Consider the following 20,232-nt stretch of genomic DNA (forward strand, 5'->3'; position numbering starts at 1 on the left):
ACGGCAACATATCCAGGTGTGATTGCCCCCTAACAACCCAAATCAGCTCTCCAGTGTATTTATATATCTCAGTCTCAGTTACAGGATAAATCAGCAGAAAAAAACAAAAGGTATTTTAAAACTCCCTCTAAATTTATATTAGGTATATTATATATATATATAGATATATATATATATATATATATATATATATATATATATATATATGTATAATATTATTATATTATATATATATATATATTACAGTATATTATATATTATATTATATAGTTAGGTATTATAAAATGACCTTAAAGGAAAGGGAGAGCATAATGTATAAAACATTAAAAAAGCCAAAAATTATATGAAAATAGTAAAAACAAATATTGTCACTATCACTTCTACATCACAGGTTCTAGCCTTGCCCCTGGCTGCACAATAATATACGTAAACTATGTAAAAATTACTTTGTAGTAATATTTTAAACATATTTTTTTTTTTACATCTTCTTGGATATTAAAAAAAAACATGCAAAAACAAAACTACATAAAAACAAAGACCTTTTCATCAAAAAGACTCAAAAATTATTTGAATAATCCAAATGAAAAAATATAGCTATAAGATAAGATAATCCTTTAATAGTCCCACAGTGGGGAAATTTCACAACCGCATGCACGAAAAACCCGAAAAAATGGTCAAAATTCATCTAAGGAAAAGACTATGAACAACTATGACAGGATATATTGTGAACTTAGAAGCAACAGATGCGTTTTACATTTACTGCAAAGTGGATAGGATTCTAATGAATCATCATTGATAAAATATGTGCAGCGGACACACCACGGTTTCCAAAACTGTTATGGTTTTGGAAATCACAGCATTTCAATTATATTTACGAAACGACATAGGTTTTCCTACAGGTGTAATTGAACTGAACTTTCTGTGAAAAGTGATGCAGAAAAACTGTGATGCGTTGCTGCTGTGGTTTTCTCCGAAGCACTTTTTTGTTGTAGGACACTACATGGGGCCTTAAATGGGATGTAGTAACACTCAGTTAATGCAAAGCTGCTCCTTAAGATGTGTAAATCAATTTTTTACATACTGCGGTAATACTTTTATATTAGCATGAATCCTGACCTCACATGAAACAACTTTACTCAATTGCTGGTAATGCAGTTTGCAGCTAAACCCAATTATGATTGACAAATCTAAAAGTGTTTCTATGCACGATCCATTCTTCCAGGTCATCTCTTTTATGCTGCTGTCTCCTATCATTATTGTTGCATTGACTTTACTTTCTAAATCTTTTATTCCCCTCAGATTCCCCAAGTGAGTTATGCCTCCACGGCTCCAGATCTCAGTGATAATAGTCGATATGATTTTTTTTCTCGAGTGGTTCCATCTGACACCTATCAAGCTCAGGCCATGGTGGATATTGTGAAGGCATTGAGGTGGAGTTATGTGTCAACACTTGCATCTGAAGGCAGCTATGGAGAAAGTGGAGTGGAAGCATTTATTCAGAAATCCAGAGAGGACGGTGCGTGTTAAACATGAATCCAGAACATAAACAAACCTGGGGAAGGGATAATAGAACAAAGTATTTGTTTAGATTCAATAGAATCAAGTTGAGAACTTTAGTTTATGTAATGATTTAGCTGCTTTTGTGTAACTTTGTACAGTGATTTGGGTTTCTAATGCTAATAAGTTCCAAGAATATGTGAATTTTCAGCATACCAATGAAAAAGAAGACGAGCATTAATTATGTAAAGCATGTAATGAAGTGAAAATAAATATTAATTGAGCATTGTATTATATTTCCATGATGGTTCATGTAAACTATGTGTTGATTTTCTGTTATTAATGTTCAAAACTGAAATAAAATCAGAATATTTGCCTTCTGTTTGCAGGAGGATTGTGTGTAGCACAGTCAGTTAAAATTCCGCGGGAGCCAAAAGCAGGAGAATATGATAAGATAATTCGGCGACTTCTGGAGACATCCAATGCTCGAGCTGTTATCATTTTTGCAAGTGAAGATGACATCAGGTGAAAAATCGTGACCATCCTCTTACCAAATACATGTCTTACAAATATAATTTTTGTATAAAATTTTTTAGTCTTATTAATTGTATGAGTTTATTTATAAATTTGGACCGAAACACATTAATATATATAGAATGGTGGTAGGAAATTAGGTTCAAGGTGCAATGGAGTGGTTTATATGCAGTTGGTAGCATTGAAATTATCTAATGTCATAATATAAAAGTTTTATCCTTCTGTTGATATGTCAGTGCTTGCATTGAATGGGTACCTGTAAAATAATGATATTATTGGGTTGATGCTGTAATTCATACCCACATGTGACCTTACTGGAGGACTCAAGGTTTGTTAGAAAACATTGGAAATTTATTTAAGTCTTAATGAAAGGTAGATACAGCAAAAATCTACAAAATCAGAAATAGCCATATCAATTAATGGTGAGGGGTCAGCTTTTCATTGTAGTAGCATAGCGTTCAGAGGGCAGAGACTTCATAGTTGTAGTTCTTTACCAGTTAACTTAAAGTCTTTTAGTTTATACATTCTAAGATTATTAATATAGTAGATTATATAGGGCAGATACTACAAAAGCATTGGCCAAATAATGCTCACGTTATGAAGATATTGATATAATAACAATAAAATCTGTATATTAGGTATATATTACTTCTGATATATGTGCAATAACACTGGCCTCTCATGCACAGACAAAGTTCTAGAATTTTCTCATTCTTCTTTTGATGAGTATCTTGGTCACTTGACACTGTGGAACAGCTTTGACATACTGAAGCAGCAATGAAAGTGTTAATTTTGACATTGATCCCGTGCATGAGCAAATTCCACAATTCAGATATTACATTCTTTCTTGTAACAACCTTTTCATTCATAACCTTTTGCTTACCAACTGAAATTGCATTGCACTTTTGGAGTTGATATTATTCCAGAAGAACTTTTATGAAAAACAGCCTTTATAATAACTCCAATCATCATCTTATGAATGTTTCCGATTAAATATCAAATAATGAACACAGTCCTTGACATAAGCTTAAGTATGTAGCTTTGTTACAGTACCTTCCAGTTATTTCCTGGCACATCAGCTCTTTTCTTGTTCTTCTTGAGTATGCAGCTGTCAAAGTATTTTATTCACATTAGATATCAGTCTTAACTAGAGATGAGCGAACACTAAAATGTTCGAGGTTTGAAATCCGATTCGAACAGCCGCACACTGTTCGACTGTTCGAACGGGTTTTGAACCCCATTATAGTCTATGGGGGGAAATGCTTGTTTCAGGGGTAGGCAACATTCAATCAAATTCTACTTACCAAGTCCATGAGTGAGGGTCGGGCTGGATTCTTCTCCCTGCGCAGCGTCCCCGCGTCCTCTTCCGGCCTTGAATTCACTCTGCTAGGCATTGGGCCTAGGCAGAGCCGACTGCGCGTGCCCACGCATGCGCAGTCGGCTCTGCCTAGGCCCAATGCCTAGCAGAGTGAATTCAAGGCCGGAAGAGGATGCGGGGATGCTGCGCAGGGAGAAGACTTCTAAAGGTAAGACATGTATAGCATTCTGCCAATCAACGCTGGTTCTGCATCGAATCCTAACTTCGAACAGCTAGTAGTGTTCGATCGAGTACAAGTATTTTGAATACCGTAGTATTCGATCGAATACCTACTCGATCAAATACTACTCGCTCATCTCTAGTCTTAACCCTAATATTGGACTTCATTGGTGAACACTTTTCCTTCCCTAGTCCTAAACCAAATATCGGTGAATTTCTATCCTATAATATCACAGTGCACCTTATCATTCACTTATATACCATATTAATCATCATACTTATGATTATCTGCAACATATTAATGATATATAACTTTATTGATATTGATATTGTCATCCAAACTATAGTACTTTGGGTATTATTGATTTACCAAATCCATCAACACGTTAAAAATAATTGTGCCGTCATAATTAGCCCTAAACTTTATAGTACAATCATCTAATTACCTTTTTAATAAAGTAATATTTTACATGAAACACTGATTTTTCTATCACTGTGTTCTTCACTTGAGACATACTACCTAATTTATTTATTTATAAGATTTTCGGATAACACCACATTGTACTGATATCTGATTTTGTCTGTTAGTTGGTTCTTCCAACTCCCATGAGCTCTTGAATGAACTCTGTACCGTTTGGAATATTAACCTCCTATAAATAGAACAACAATATCTCCAAGATAGTGTAACCTGAGACTTTTGTAGAATATCAATACTTTTGTCTCTGCCCTTCCATGTTTACTGTATGTATATATTCTTGTGTAATGATTATGTGTATGTATGTATATACACATTAATAAAATATACTAAATAATTGATATCAAATGTAAATATTTGAAAACATATCTTATTCTATAATCAGAAGTTTGAAGAATAAACATATCATTTGAATGTTCAGACTAAATATATCCCTTGATATACCTTATTCTTTCATCTTAATACTATTTTTCCTTTTATTAAGAAGATTCCCTTTTCAAAATCTAATTTGCCATGTTAGTAGGTGTTGCTTATGTATGTGTACATTTGTAAGAATATATATAAGCGGTGATAAAAGAAACATTACTTGTTATAAACTACGAATACCTTTGCATACCATTGATAAAATATTTGTTATTCTTTAATCCAATCACCAGTGATAAACTTTTGTCATTTGTCAATATTTAATTTTTTTTTTAAACTTTAAAATTTTAAATACTTTAAAAACTGTAAAAAAAATAGCTTTTAACAATGATGAAGTAGAAAGCTGGGTGGCACACAGCAATACAGTGAAAAAGGGAGGACTTTATTAGCCCAAATGTGCAAGGTTTCAGTTCATCAGAACCTTCTCAAGCAGTGGATAGCAGTGCACACACTCACAGATTTATAGTGCATCATGGGACATATGTATTAGAAAGTAGGGTCGGGTGAGTTATTCCTAACCAACAGGACGTATAAAATGTAAATTCTTTATTAGTTCCATTAAAAGAATATAATATAAAAAACGGGTCGCATAACCACATAAACGTGACAAAGTGGGTCAGAAAATATAGCAAATTAGTAAATGACATGGGAGAGGTTAACTGATGGAAAACCAACCACCAGAGTATATTAAATGACCCAACTGGAAAGAAACTTAACAACACACAGGAAGAGGTTTGATCTCCCTACAAGCTATTGACTAGAAACTCTATAGTATCTAACCAGGTAACTCAGTCAACACTTCTAACAATATGACACTACTATCTACTGCTTGACAAGGTTCTGATGACCTGAAACATTGCACATTCGGGTTAATAAAATCCTCCTTTTTTCACTGAATTACTATGTGCTGCCCAGCTTTCTGCTTTTTGATACTTTGGTTCACTGCTAGAGATGAGCGAACACTAAAATGTTCGAGGTTCGAAATTCGATTCGAACAGCCGCTCAATGTTCGTGTGTTCGAACGGGTTTCGAACCCCATTATAGTCTATGGGGAACAGATACTCGTTAAGGGGGAAACCCAAATCCGTGTCTGGAGGGTCACCAAGTCCACTATGACACCCCAGGAAATGATGCCAACACCTCTGGAATGACACTGGGACAGCAGGGGAAGCATGTCTGGGGGCATCTAACACACCAAAGACCCTCTATTACCCCAACATCACAGCCTAACAACTACACACTTTACACACTCAATACCACCTCTCTGACAGTAGGAAAACACCTTGAAACATGTGTATTTGGCACTTGCAGTGAGGAGAGCTTGTCACCAGCAGTGAATTTGGCCCTTGTAGTAAGTTGAGGTTGGCACCAACATTTGTTTTGAAAATCAGGGTGGATTGAGCCTCTAACCAGCAGAGTTTGGGCAAATTCATGGTGGAGGGAGCCTCTAAAAACCCCAGTTTGGACCAATTCATGGTGGAGGGAGACTCTAAAAACCCCAGTTTGGACCAATTCATGGTGGAGGGAGCCTCTAAAAACCCCAGTTTGGACCAATTCATGGTGGAGGGAGCCTCTAACCAGCCCAGTTTGGGCAAATTCATGGTGGAGGGAGCCTCTAACCAGCCCAGTTTGGACCAATTAATGGTGGAGGGAGCCTCTAACCAGCCCAGTTTGGACCAATTAATGGTGGAGGGAGCCTCTAACCACCCCAGTTTGGACCAATTCATGGTGGAGGGAGCCTCTAACCAGCCCAGTTTGGACCAATTCATGGTGGAGGGAGCCTCTAAAAAACCCAGTTTGGACCAATTCATGGTGGAGGGAGCCTCTAAACAGCCCAGTTTGGGCAAATTCATGGTGGAGGGAGCCTCTAACCACCCCAGTTTGGACCAATTCATGGTGGAGGGAGCCTCTAAACAGCCAAGTTTGGACCAATTAATGGTGGAGGGAGCCTCTAAAAACCCGTTTGGACCAATTCATGGTGGAGGGAGCCTCTAACCAGCCCAGTTTGGGCAAATTCATGGTGGAGGGAGCCTCTAAACAGCCCAGTTTGGGCAAATTCATGGTGGAGGGAGCCTCTAACCAGCCCAGTTTGGACCAATTCATGGTGGAGGGAGCCTCTAACCAGCCCAGTTTGGGCAAATTCATGGTGGAGGGAGCCTCTAAACAGCCCAGTTTGGGCAAATTCATGGTGGAGGGAGCCTCTAACCAGCCCAGTTTGGACCAATTAATGGTGGAGGGAGCCTCTAAACAGCCAAGTTTTGGGAAATTCATGGTGGAGGGAGCCTCTAACCAGCCCAGTTTGGACCAATTAATGGTGGAGGGAGCCTCTAAACAGCCAAGTTTGGACCAATTCATGGTGGAGGGAGCCTCTAACCAGCCCAATTTGGACCAATTAATGGTGGAGGGAGCCTCTAAACAGCCAAGTTTTGGGAAATTCATGGTGGAGGGAGCCTCTAACCAGCCCAGTGTGGGCAAATTCATGGTGGAGGGAGCCTCTAACCAGCCCAGTTTGGGCAAATTCATGGTGGAGGGAGCCTCTAAACAGCCCAGTTTGGGCAAATTCATGGTGGAGGGAGCCTCTAACCAGCCCAGTTTGGACCAATTCATGGTGGAGGGAGCCTCTAACCAGCCCAGTTTGGACCAATTCATGGTGGAGGGAGCCTCTAACCAGCCCAGTTTGGACCAATTCATGGTGGAGGGAGCCTCTAACCAGCCCAGTTTGGACCAATTCATGGTGGAGGGAGCCTCTAAACAGCCCAGTTTGGGCAAATTCATGGTGGAGGGAGCCTCTAAAAAACCCAGTTTGGACCAATTCATGGTGGAGGGAGCCTCTAATTAGCCCAGTTTGGACCAATTAATTGTGGAGGGAGCCTCTAACCAGCCCAGTTTGGACCAATTAATGGTGGAGGGAGCCTCTAACCACCCCAGTTTGGACCAATTAATGGTGGAGGGAGCCTCTAACCACCCCAGTTTGGACCAATTCATGGTGGAGGGAGCCTCTAACCAGCCCAGTTTGGACCAATTCATGGTGGAGGGAGCCTCTAAAAAACCCAGTTTGGACCAATTCATGGTGGAGGGAGCCTCTAAACAGCCCAGTTTGGGCAAATTCATGGTGGAGGGAGCCTCTAACCACCCCAGTTTGGACCAATTCATGGTGGAGGGAGCCTCTAAACAGCCAAGTTTGGACCAATTCATGGTGAAGGGAGCCTCTAAAAACCCGTTTGGACCAATTCATGGTGGAGGGAGCCTCTAACCAGCCCAGTTTGGGCAAATTCATGGTGGAGGGAGCCTCTAAACAGCCCAGTTTGGGCAAATTCATGGTGGAGGGAGCCTCTAACCAGCCCAGTTTGGACCAATTCATGGTGGAGGGAGCCTCTAACCAGCCCAGTTTGGACCAATTCATGGTGGAGGGAGCCTCTAACCAGCCCAGTTTGGACCAATTCATGGTGGAGGGAGCCTCTAACCAGCCCAGTTTGGACCAATTCATGGTGGAGGGAGCCTCTAAACAGCCCAGTTTGGGCAAATTCATGGTGGAGGGAGCCTCTAAAAAACCCAGTTTGGACCAATTCATGGTGGAGGGAGCCTCTAATTAGCCCAGTTTGGACCAATTAATTGTGGAGGGAGCCTCTAACCAGCCCAGTTTGGACCAATTAATGGTGGAGGGAGCCTCTAACCACCCCAGTTTGGACCAATTAATGGTGGAGGGAGCCTCTAACCACCCCAGTTTGGGCAAATTCATGGTGGAGGGAGCCTCTAACCAGCCCAGTTTGGACCAATTAATGGTGGAGGGAGCCTCTAAACAGCCAAGTTTTGGGAAATTCATGGTGGAGGGAGCCTCTAACCAGCCCAGTTTGGACCAATTCATGGTGGAGGGAGCCTCTAAACAGCCCAGTTTGGGCAAATTCATGGTGGAGGGAGCCTCTAAACAGCCCAGTTTGGGCAAATTCATGGTGGAGGGAGCCTCTAACCAGCCCAGTTTGGACCAATTAATGGTGGAGGGAGCCTCTAAACAGCCAAGTTTTGGGAAATTCATGGTGGAGGGAGCCTCTAACCAGCCCAGTTTGGACCAATTAATGGTGGAGGGAGCCTCTAACCACCCCAGTTTGGACCAATTCATGGTGGAGGGAGCCTCTAAACAGCCAAGTTTGGACCAATTCATGGTGGAGGGAGCCTCTAAAAACCCCAGTTTGGACCAATTCATGGTGGAGGGAGCCTCTAACCAGCCCAGTTTGGGCAAATTCATGGTGGAGGGAGCCTCTAAAAAACCCAGTTTGGACCAATTCATGGTGGAGGGAGCCTCTAATTAGCCCAGTTTGGACCAATTAATTGTGGAGGGAGCCTCTAACCAGCCCAGTTTGGACCAATTAATGGTGGAGGGAGCCTCTAACCACCCCAGTTTGGACCAATTAATGGTGGAGGGAGCCTCTAACCTGCCCAGTTTGGACCAATTAATGGTGGAGGGAGCCTCTAACCACCCCAGTTTGGACCAATTCATGGTGGAGGGAGCCTCTAACCAGCCCAGTTTGGACCAATTCATGGTGGAGGGAGCCTCTAATTAGCCCAGTTTGGACCAATTAATTGTGGAGGGAGCCTCTAACCAGCCCAGTTTGGACCAATTAATGGTGGAGGGAGCCTCTAACCACCCCAGTTTGGGCAAATTCATGGTGGAGGGAGCCTCTAACCAGCCCAGTTTGGACCAATTAATGGTGGAGGGAGCCTCTAAACAGCCAAGTTTTGGGAAATTCATGGTGGAGGGAGCCTCTAACCAGCCCAGTTTGGACCAATTCATGGTGGAGGGAGCCTCTAAAAACCCCAGTTTGGACCAATTCATGGTGGAGGGAGCCTCTAAACAGCCCAGTTTGGGCAAATTCATGGTGGAGGGAGCCTCTAACCAGCAGAGTTGGTGGAAATCAGGGTGGAGGGAGCCTCTAACCAGCAGAGTTGGGGGAAATCAGGGTGGAGGGAGCCTAGTATTAGCAGAATTGTGCAACGCTTATGGTGGATGAGTATGAGGATGCGGAGGAATTGGAGAGGTTGAGTACAGACATGGAGTTTCATGTTGGGGTGCTTTACACAGGTGGGCACAAAAATGACGGCTCTACCCAGTGGTGGTTCATTTTTATCAAAGTGAGCCGGTCGGCACTCTCAGCTGACAGACGGGTGCGCTTGTCAGTGATGATGCCACCGGCTGCACTGAACACCCTCTCAGATAGGACGCTGGCGGCAGGACAGGACAGCACCTCCAAGGCATATAGGGCAAGTTCAAGCCACAGGTCCAACTTCGACACCCAATACGTGTAGGGCGCAGAGGGGTCGGAGAGGACAGGGCTGTGGTCGGAAAGGTATTCCCGCAACATGCGCCTATACTTCTCACGCCTGGTGACACTAGGACCCTCCGTGGCGGCACTTTGGCGAGGGGGTGCCATCAAGGTGTCCCAGACCTTAGACAGTGTGCCCCTCGTTTGTGTGGACCGGTGAGAACTTGGTTGCCTACTGGAGGAACTGCCCTCCCTGCCGCCAACGTCACATGCTGGAAACATCTCCATCATATTCTGCACCAATTGCCTGTGGCAAGCATTGATGCGATTGGCCCTCCCCTCTACCGGAATAAAAGACGAGATGTTGTTTTTATACCGGGGGTCAAGGATAGCAAAGATCCAGTACTGGTTGTCCTCCATGATTTTGACAATACGCTTGTCGGTTGTAAAGCACCCCAACATGAACTCAGCCATGTCTGCCACAGTGTTAGTTGGCATGACTCCTCTGGCCCCACCGGAAAGTTCAATCTCCATTTCCTCCTCATCCTCCATGTCTACCCATCCGCGCTGCAACAATGGGACGATTCGAAGTTGCCCGGAAGCCTCCTGTATCACCATCACATCATCGGACAACTCTTCTTCCTCCTCCTCCTCCTCCTCCTCCTCCTCCATTAAACGCAGTGAAGCGGACAGATGTGTGGACCTACTCTCCAGCTGTGACGGATCGGATGCTATCCCTAACTCCTCTGTGTGATCTGAGTTATCCCTGATGTCAATCAGGGATTCTCTCAGAACACACAAGAGCGGGATTGTAAGGCTCACCATCGCATCCTCAGAGCTCACCCTCCTTGTGGACTCCTCAAAGACCCGTAGGATGTCACAAAGGTCTCTCATCCATGGCCACTCATGGATGTGAAACTGAGGCAGCTGACTTTGTGGCACCCTAGGGTTTTGTAGCTGGTATTCCATCAAAGGTCTCTGCTGCTCAACCACTCTATTCAACATCTGAAACGTTGAGTTCCAGCGTGTGGGGACGTCGCACAAAAGCCGGTGTTGTGGCACATGCAGGCGTTGCTGGAGAGATTTTAAGCTAGCAGCGGCTACTGTCGACTTGCGAAAGTGGGCGCACATGCGCCGCACTTTCACCAGTAGCTCTGGAACATTGGGGTAGCTCTTTAGGAAACGTTGCACCACTAGGTTGAAGACGTGGGCCAGGCATGGAACATGTTGGAGTCCGGCAAGCTCCAGAGCTGCTACCAGGTTCCGGCCGTTATCACAAACGACCATGCCTGGGCCCAGGTGCAGCGGCTCAAACCATATTGCCGTCTCATCGAGGAGGGCATCCCTCACCTCGGAGGCAGTGTGCTGTCTGTCCCCCAAGCTGATCAGCTTCAGCACAGCCTGCTGACGTCTACCAACGCCAGTGCTGCAACGTTTCCAACTCGTAGCTGGGGTCAATCTAACAGCGGAGGAGGAGGCGGTGGCGGAGGAGGAGGCGGTGGCGGAGGAGGAGGCGGTAGAGGAGGAGGAGGAGGGGGGTGTTCTTCTCGTGTCCCTGCCAGGAATGTTAGGCGGGGAGACGAGGTACACCGGGCCAGTTTGGGAAGCAGTCCCAGCCTCAACTACATTCACCCAGTGTGCCGTCAGTGAAATGTAGCGTCCCTGTCCGCATGCACTTGTCCACGCGTCGGTGGTCAAGTGGACCTTTGTGCAAAGCGCGGAACTAAGGGCCCGCCTGATGTTGAGTGACACGTGCTGGTGCAAGGCGGGGACGGCACACCGGGAGAAGTAGTGACGGCTAGGGACGGCATAGCGAGGTGCCGCAGTTGCCATCAGGTCCAGGAAGGCGGGAGTTTCAACAAGCCGGAACGCCAACATCTCCTGGGCCAGCAGTTTAGCGATGTTGGCGTTCAAGGCTTGCGCGTGTGGGTGGTTAGCAGTGTATTTCTGCCGCCGCTCCAATGTCTGAGAGATGGTGGGTTGTTGTAAAGAAACGCCTGATGGTGCCTTTGATGGTGCAGGAGAAGGAGATAAGACAGGACCAGGGGAGGATGAGGTAGAAGTCAACAAAGTGGCGGAGGCAGATGAAGTGGTGTCCTGGCTCGTCCTCTGGAGTGCATCGCCAGCACAGTCAGCAGTGGCAGTGGCAGAGGCAGAGGCAGAGGCAGTGGCAGTGGCGTGAACGGCAGGCGGCCTTTGTCCTGCCGTTGCTGCCTGCCACTGATTCCAGTGCTTGGATTCCAAATGACGGCGCATTGAAGTGGTGGACAGGTTGCTCTTCTCAGAGCCCCTAATCAATTTCGAGAGGCAAATTGTGCAGACAACACTATATCTGTCCTCGGCGCATTCCTTGAAAAAACTCCACACCTTCGAGAAACGTGCCCTCGAGGTGGGAGTTTTTCGGGGCTGGGTACGAACTGGAACATCTTGGGAGATTCCGGGTGTGGCCTGGCTTCGCCTAAGCTGCTGACCTCTGCCTCTGCCTCTAGCTACCCTTTTTGGTGCTGCACCTGCCTCAACATCCACACTACTTTCCCCGCTTGACATCCCCCCTGTCCAGGTCGGGTCAGTGTCCTCATCATCCACCACTTCCTCTTCCAACTCCTGTCTCATCTCCTCCTCCCGCACAATGCGCCGGTCAACTGGATGCCCTGACGGCAACTGCGTCACATCATCGTCGATGAGGGTGGGTTGCTGGTCATCCACCACCAAATCGAACGGAGATGGAGGAGACTCTAGTGTTTGAGCATCTGGACACAGATGCTCCTCTGTTAGGTTCCTGGAATCGTGACGTGGAGAGGCAGGTTGAGGGACAATGAAAGGAGCGGAGAACAGCTCTGGGGAGCAGGGACAGTTTGGGTTATTGTTCTGTAAAGCTTCGGAATTTTGGGAGGAAGGAAGACAAGACTGTTGGGTAATAGGAGGAGAGGAGGCAGAGTCTGACTGGCTGCTGGACAATGTGCTGTAAGCGTTCTCTGACAGCCATTGCAAGACCTGTTCCTGGTTCTCGGGCCTACTAAGGTTTGTACCCTGCAGTTTAGTTAATGTGGCAAGCAACCCTGGCACTGTGGAGTGGCGCAATGCTTGCTGCCCCACAGGAGTAGGCACGGGACGCCCTGTGGCTTCACTGCTACCTTGCTCCCCAGAACCATTCCCCCGACCTCGCCCACGGCCTCGTCCACGTCCCTTTCAGGGAGCCTTGCGCATTTTGAATTCCTAGTTAGAAATTGGCACTGTATACCAGTAGTAAAAATTGTGGGTGCACGTAACCCCAATATATTCTTTGAATTCCCAGTCAGAAACTGGCACTATATGGCAGTAGCAAGAAATGAGGGTATTTGTATTCCCAATATACTCTTTGAATTCCCAGTCAGACAATGGCACTGTATACCAGTAGTAAAAATTGTGGGTGCACGTAACCCCAATATATTCTTTGAATTACCAGTCAGAAACTGGCACTATATGGCAGTAGCAAGAAATGAGGGTATTTATAACCCCAATATATTCTTTGAATTCCCAGTCAGACAATGGCACTGTATACCAGTAGTAAAAATTGTGGGTGCACGTAACCCCAATATATTCTTTGAATTCCCAGTCAGAAACTGGCACTATATGGCAGTAGCAAGAAATGAGGGTATTTGTATTCCCAATATACTCTTTGAATTCCCAGTCAGACAATGGCACTGTATACCAGTAGTAAAAATTGTGGGTGCACGTAACCCCAATATATTCTTTGAATTACCAGTCAGAAACTGGCACTATATGGCAGTAGCAAGAAATGAGGGTATTTGTATTCCCAAAATATTCTTTGAATTCCCAGTCAGACAATGGCACTGTATACCAGTAGTAAAAATTGTGGGTGCACGTAACCCCAATATATTCTTTGAATTCCCAGTCAGAAACTGGCACTATATGGCAGTAGCAAGAAATGAGGGTATTTGTATTCCCAATATACTCTTTGAATTCCCAGTCAGACAATGGCACTGTATACCAGTAGTAAAAATTGTGGGTGCACGTAACCCCAATATATTCTTTGAATTCCCAGTCAGAAACTGGCACTATATGGCAGTAGCAAGAAATGAGGGTATTTGTATTCCCAATATACTCTTTGAATTCCCAGTCAGACAATGGCACTGTATACCAGTAGTAAAAATTGTGGGTGCACGTAACCCCAATATATTCTTTGAATTACCAGTCAGAAACTGGCACTATATGGCAGTAGCAAGAAATGAGGGTATTTATAACCCCAATATATTCTTTGAATTCCCAGTCAGACAATGGCACTGTATACCAGTAGTAAAAATTGTGGGTGCACGTAACCCCAATATATTCTTTGAATTCCCAGTCAGAAACTGGCACTATATGGCAGTAGCAAGAAATGAGGGTATTTGTATTCCCAATATACTCTTTGAATTCCCAGTCAGACAATGGCACTGTATACCAGTAGTAAAAATTGTGGGTGCACGTAACCCCAATATATTCTTTGAATTACCAGTCAGAAACTGGCACTATATGGCAGTAGCAAGAAATGAGGGTATTTATAACCCCAATATATTCTTTGAATTCCCAGTCAGACAATGGCACTGTATACCAGTAGTAAAAATTGTGGGTGCACGTAACCCCAATATATTCTTTGAATTCCCAGTCAGAAACTGGCACTATATGGCAGTAGCAAGAAATGAGGGTATTTGTATTCCCAATATACTCTTTGAATTCCCAGTCAGACAATGGCACTGTATACCAGTAGTAAAAATTGTGGGTGCACGTAACCCCAATATATTCTTTGAATTACCAGTCAGAAACTGGCACTATATGGCAGTAGCAAGAAATGAGGGTATTTATAACCCCAATATATTCTTTGAATTCCCAGTCAGACAATGGCACTGTATACCAGTAGTAAAAATTGTGGGTGCACGTAACCCCAATATATTCTTTGAATTCCCAGTCAGAAACTGGCACTATATGGCAGTAGCAAGAAATGAGGGTATTTGTATTCCCAATATACTCTTTGAATTCCCAGTCAGACAATGGCACTGTATACCAGTAGTAAAAATTGTGGGTGCACGTAACCCCAATATATTCTTTGAATTACCAGTCAGAAACTGGCACTATATGGCAGTAGCAAGAAATGAGGGTATTTATAACCCCAATATATTCTTTGAATTCCCAGTCAGACAATGGCACTGTATACCAGTAGTAAAAATTGTGGGTGCACGTAACCCCAATATATTCTTTGAATTCCCAGTCAGAAACTGGCACTATATGGCAGTAGCAAGAAATGAGGGTATTTGTATTCCCAATATACTCTTTGAATTCCCAGTCAGACAATGGCACTGTATACCAGTAGTAAAAATTGTGGGTGCACGTAACCCCAATATATTCTTTGAATTCCCAGTCAGAAACTGGCACTATATGGCAGTAGCAAGAAATGAGGGTATTTGTATTCCCAATATATTCTTTGAATTCCCAGTCAGACAATGGCACTGTATACCAGTAGTAAAAATTGTGGGTGCACGTAACCCCAATATATTCTTTGAATTCCCAGTCAGAAACTGGCACTATATGGCAGTAGCAAGAAATGAGGGTATTTGTATTCCCAATATACTCTTTGAATTCCCAGTCAGACAATGGCACTGTATACCAGTAGTAAAAATTGTGGGTGCACGTAACCCCAATATATTCTTTGAATTACCAGTCAGAAACTGGCACTATATGGCAGTAGCAAGAAATGAGGGTATTTATAACCCCAATATATTCTTTGAATTCCCAGTCAGACAATGGCACTGTATACCAGTAGTAAAAATTGTGGGTGCACGTAACCCCAATATATTCTTTGAATTCCCAGTCAGAAACTGGCACTATATGGCAGTAGCAAGAAATGAGGGTATTTGTATTCCCAATATACTCTTTGAATTCCCAGTCAGACAATGGCACTGTATACCAGTAGTAAAAATTGTGGGTGCACGTAACCCCAATATATTCTTTGAATTACCAGTCAGAAACTGGCACTATATGGCAGTAGCAAGAAATGAGGGTATTTGTATTCCCAATATATACTTTGAATTCCCAGTCAGACAATGGCACTGTATACCAGTAGTAAAAATTGTGGGTGCACGTAACCCCAATATATTCTTTGAATTCCCAGTCAGAAACTGGCACTATATGGCAGTAGCAAGAAATGAGGGTATTTGTATTCCCAATATACTCTTTGAATTCCCAGTCAGACAATGGCACTGTATACCAGTAGTAAAAATTGTGGGTGCACGTAACCCCAATATATTCTTTGAATTCCCAGTCAGACACTGGCACTATATGGCAGTAGCAAGAAATGAGGGTATTTGTATTCCCAATATATTCTTTGAATTCCCAGTCAGACAATGGCACTGTATACCAGTAGTAAAAATTGTGGGTGTATATAGCCCCAATTCTATTGCTAGGGGACTTGCAGGGTATTTCTGGGGTGAAGGTGGGGGGGCACACCGTTGGAACGGGTATCGGGGTATATATCGGGTATACGGGAATACACTGACAGTGTATTCCATTCAGGATCCTGGGAAAGCTGGGTTGCGGCGATTGAGCCCGTCAGTGCCACGTTACACTGACAAGCTTCTCCCTGGAATTTAGCTCTTACAAGAGCTGTTGGTTGTCTTCTCCTTCCTATCCTAGCCTGTCCCTGCCTACCCAGAATCTAAGCCCTAGCTAGCTGGACGGAAACCTCCGTCCTCGGTGAATTGCAAGCTCAGAATGACGCGAAGCTGGGCGTCGCTGTTCTTTTAAATTAGAGGTCACATGTTTTCGGCAGCCAATGGGTTTTGCCTACTTTTTTCAACGTCACCGGTGTCGTAGTTCCTGTCCCACCTACCCAGCGCTGTTATTGGAGCAAAAAAGGCGCCAGGGAAGGTGGGAGGGGAATCGAGTAATGGCGCACTTTACCACGCGGTGTTCGATTCGATTCGAACATGCCGAACAGCCTAATATCCGATCGAACATGAGTTCGATAGAACACTGTTCGCTCATCTCTATTCACTGCTAATGAACCAGGGTGAGGTTATGATAAATATATTGGGAAGTTAATTCTCTACTATAAAATAATTATTAAATAAAATATCTTCACTTAAATAACTCTATTTAAACATCATTGCATTCATGTCATGGCAGCTGTCAATGTCACTGAAATGTCAAGTGTAACTTTATATAAACATAAACCCAGACTTCTATCACTTTATCATATGTAAATTAACTTGATTGATGTAGCTCAAATATATTTGTTATTTCATAATAGGACAACAAAAATAACTATTCAATGTCTTTATATGTGCTTTATTTACTTTTTTTGTTTGGATGCATCCTAAATTTTAGTTAGGCCTCTCATATTTTATATAAAGTTCGTTTCTCTTTTTTTTTTTTTTTGCATAAAGAAATCACTAATTAACAGAGTACTTACTCATTGAATTTCCCCATTAAAGGACTATTAAAGGATTATATTATCTAATACTTGACACTGTTTTATATAGATAGATAGATGACAGATAGAATCTATAAATAGATAAATACAGTATATATATATATATATATATATATATATATATATATATATATATATATATATATATACACATACTGTTTATCAATAAGTATTTGGACATCCATGCAAATGAAGATATCTGCGGTTGTGATGTACGTCACGCCTTCCGCCGTTAATTAGGAAACAGCATTGGCATTAGTGCATTGGCATTAGTTGCATGCAAGATGCCACAAAGTGCAGAGTTGTCCGATTTCAAGAAATGGGTACTTTTGGGGTACCAGAGAAATGGTCGATCCTTAAGGGACATAGCAAGCGAACTGAATTACCCAAAATCATCAGTGGCCTATGTGATTACGAAAATGAAGGTGAACAGTGATTGTTGGAATGTGCCCTGATTTGGAAGACCCCCGAAAATGTGAGATAGAGACTGATGAGTGCTGGCCAGAGAAACCGCACCCAACCAATGGCTCACATACATCAGGAGTTTCAACAGGCATCTGGGAGTATTGTGTCGCTCAATACCATCCGTAAGGAAGCACATCTGCTGGGCCCTGCCAACTACTGAATATGAATAAATGTTGTTTTTCTATTTGTTGTTTTTCTACAGGTGTCCAAATACTTATTGGTAGACAGTGGATATAATATCTTATCTTTTCTAGATATTGTCACATAAATCTCTGAAATATACCTGATCATTCAATCATGCTACATATCAAAACATTTATCTTTATATAAGCCATATAATAATTATACCAACAGGACATTCAGTAGTCTATGTACATTCTTTTTAACCAATACATAATCCGTCTCTGATAAACTCTCTCAATGATTCCTACGAATAGTTTGTGTAATGTGCCCTTATTAGGAAACACCAAGTCATTTGTTTCATTTAGAAATTGTTAAATTTGTGTACGGTATAGGAATATCAAATTGCAAAGATATTTTCTTTTTTTGAATCTGTAATATTTAGGATTTAAGAGTGGTAGATACGCCAGAGGTGTTATTTAGATAATAGCTTGTCAAATGTAAAAAATTATGATATTCTTAGGGATGATGATGTAATTTATACCCATTTGTGACCATGTGGTCTAAATAGAGATCTCACAGTGTGTTATAAAAACACTAGAAATTATTGAAGTCATCATGAAAAGTAGAAGGAAAAACTAACAGAATTAGCAATGGAGCATAACGTTCAGAGGGCAGAGCCTTCATTCAGTCTTCCGTGTATCCATCTGAGCCTTCGTCACTGGTTTACACACTGTGTCTACTCCCCCAGCAGTTATAGTAGCACAAGTAAAAGGAATGCCAATGATTTATACCAATATATGATTTATAGCTATATTTTGGTAACTCTGTGTGTCCAATTTACATGAATATTGTAATCAATGATATTTAGAGGTGATGTCCATCATATATATTTTTATTAAATTAGTCTGGGGACGTCTCACAGCACAATCCAATCCTGCAGCTCTTTTATTTTCTTCCACTGGAAGTCCCTGGTGCATGTGACTGCTGAGGCCAATCAGCGGCCTCAGTGAAAGACCCAGGACAACACTACCTGTGAGGTCCCCGGGTTCTTTCCTAAGGCCTCTGAGGTAGCTGATTGGCCTAAGTGGTCAGGTGATCTCTCAGGCCAATCAGTGGCCTAAGTCAAGAGAAATGAGATGTCACAGCTGGCAAGGACTTCTGGCAAAAGAACACAGCGAAACACTGGAACAGGTGATTTTTTTTTCATGTTCCATGGTGTAATAAAAAAAAAAACCCAAAATTTGCTGGACCACCTCTGTCTTTACCTTCTGCTCCAATAGGATTTCAAAACTGCTTCACATCCAATAATTTGGATAAAGAATCGCAATTTCATTTGAAAATCAAAATTCCCTTGCAGGTATATTGAAAACCTCCTCACAAATCACTATTGTGTATGATTGGAAAAATGACAGCAGCTGTAGCACAATTTATGAACATCAAGAGATGGTGAATCATCATAGCCGTTCATGTTTTTTAATTTGACATTTTAACTATTCTAGGGCAGCCGTATAACACATTTTTCTATGCTGCCATATATAGCACCTTGTGAACTTGTGAATGCTATCTTATACAGGTTTAATAATTATCGGGATTTGCTTACTTTGTTAGTCACACCTTATGTGCTCGTTAGATTAATTTTGCTGGTTAACTAAAATGGATGGAACGTAAGGTTGTGTTTTAAAGCCACATTATCTATCTATCTATCTATCTATCTATCTATCTATCTATCTATCCATCTATCTATCTGTATATGTCGCAGGGAAATGTTGAAACTAGGGATTTGATCAAATCCCGGAAGATGTTAAAATAACAACTTTGTTGGGTCATTTCCCTAAAGAAAGTCAGTGATTTGATCAAATTCCTGGCCTGTTTTAGTGAAATGCTGAAATAACACAAGTCAGGACTTGCACAGCTCTATGTTTCTCTTGTTATCACTCCCCCTTGAGGCTAGGTTCACACAGGGTTCTTTGGACAGGATTTTTACACGGGAAGCTGCTTCAGAATCCGGACCAAAAAACGCCCCCCACGGATAGCGGCTACTGTCGTGGCATTCTAAAAGTTGCAGTATTCCGCTCTGGATTAGGCCCAAATGAATGGGCCTAGTTGGGAGGGAGTGTAGCACCGCAGAATCTGCACCAAGTAAGGGCAAGTCACTTCTTTTTCCTGCGGGTGGGAAGAAACCGCTCGTGGAAAAAGGAAGTGAACGGATCCCATTGAAGTCAATGGGAGGTGTTTTTTTGAGCCGGATTCTGAGGCGGATTCCGCATCAAAATCCTGTCCAAAAAAACCTGTGTGAAACCAGGCTTACCTCACCACTCTGCGCCACCTTTCTGACATGACGCACACGAAAAATGAGTTCAGATCTAAAAAAAATAACTCACCGGAAATAACACAAGTTCTATGTTTTGCTCGTTACCACTCCCCCTTTTCCTCACTGCTCCCCTCTGGCGTCCGT

At 42.8% G+C, this 20,232-nt stretch overlaps 1 protein-coding gene across 1 annotated transcript in view; it reads left to right on the top strand.

Annotated features, from left to right (window-relative positions):
* GRM4 (glutamate metabotropic receptor 4) overlaps nucleotides 1–20,232 on the top strand; it is a 240,234-nt gene that overhangs the window by 159,874 nt on the left and 60,128 nt on the right. Inside the window, exons 3-4 of the mRNA XM_075264267.1 lie at nucleotides 1,300–1,516; nucleotides 1,887–2,022. Of these exons, the coding sequence (XP_075120368.1) occupies nucleotides 1,300–1,516; nucleotides 1,887–2,022 (353 nt within the window). The remainder of the gene's footprint in view (nucleotides 1–1,299; nucleotides 1,517–1,886; nucleotides 2,023–20,232) is intronic.

This window comes from Leptodactylus fuscus, chromosome 2, assembly GCF_031893055.1.
Source record: "Leptodactylus fuscus isolate aLepFus1 chromosome 2, aLepFus1.hap2, whole genome shotgun sequence".
NCBI lineage: Eukaryota > Metazoa > Chordata > Amphibia > Anura > Leptodactylidae > Leptodactylus > Leptodactylus fuscus.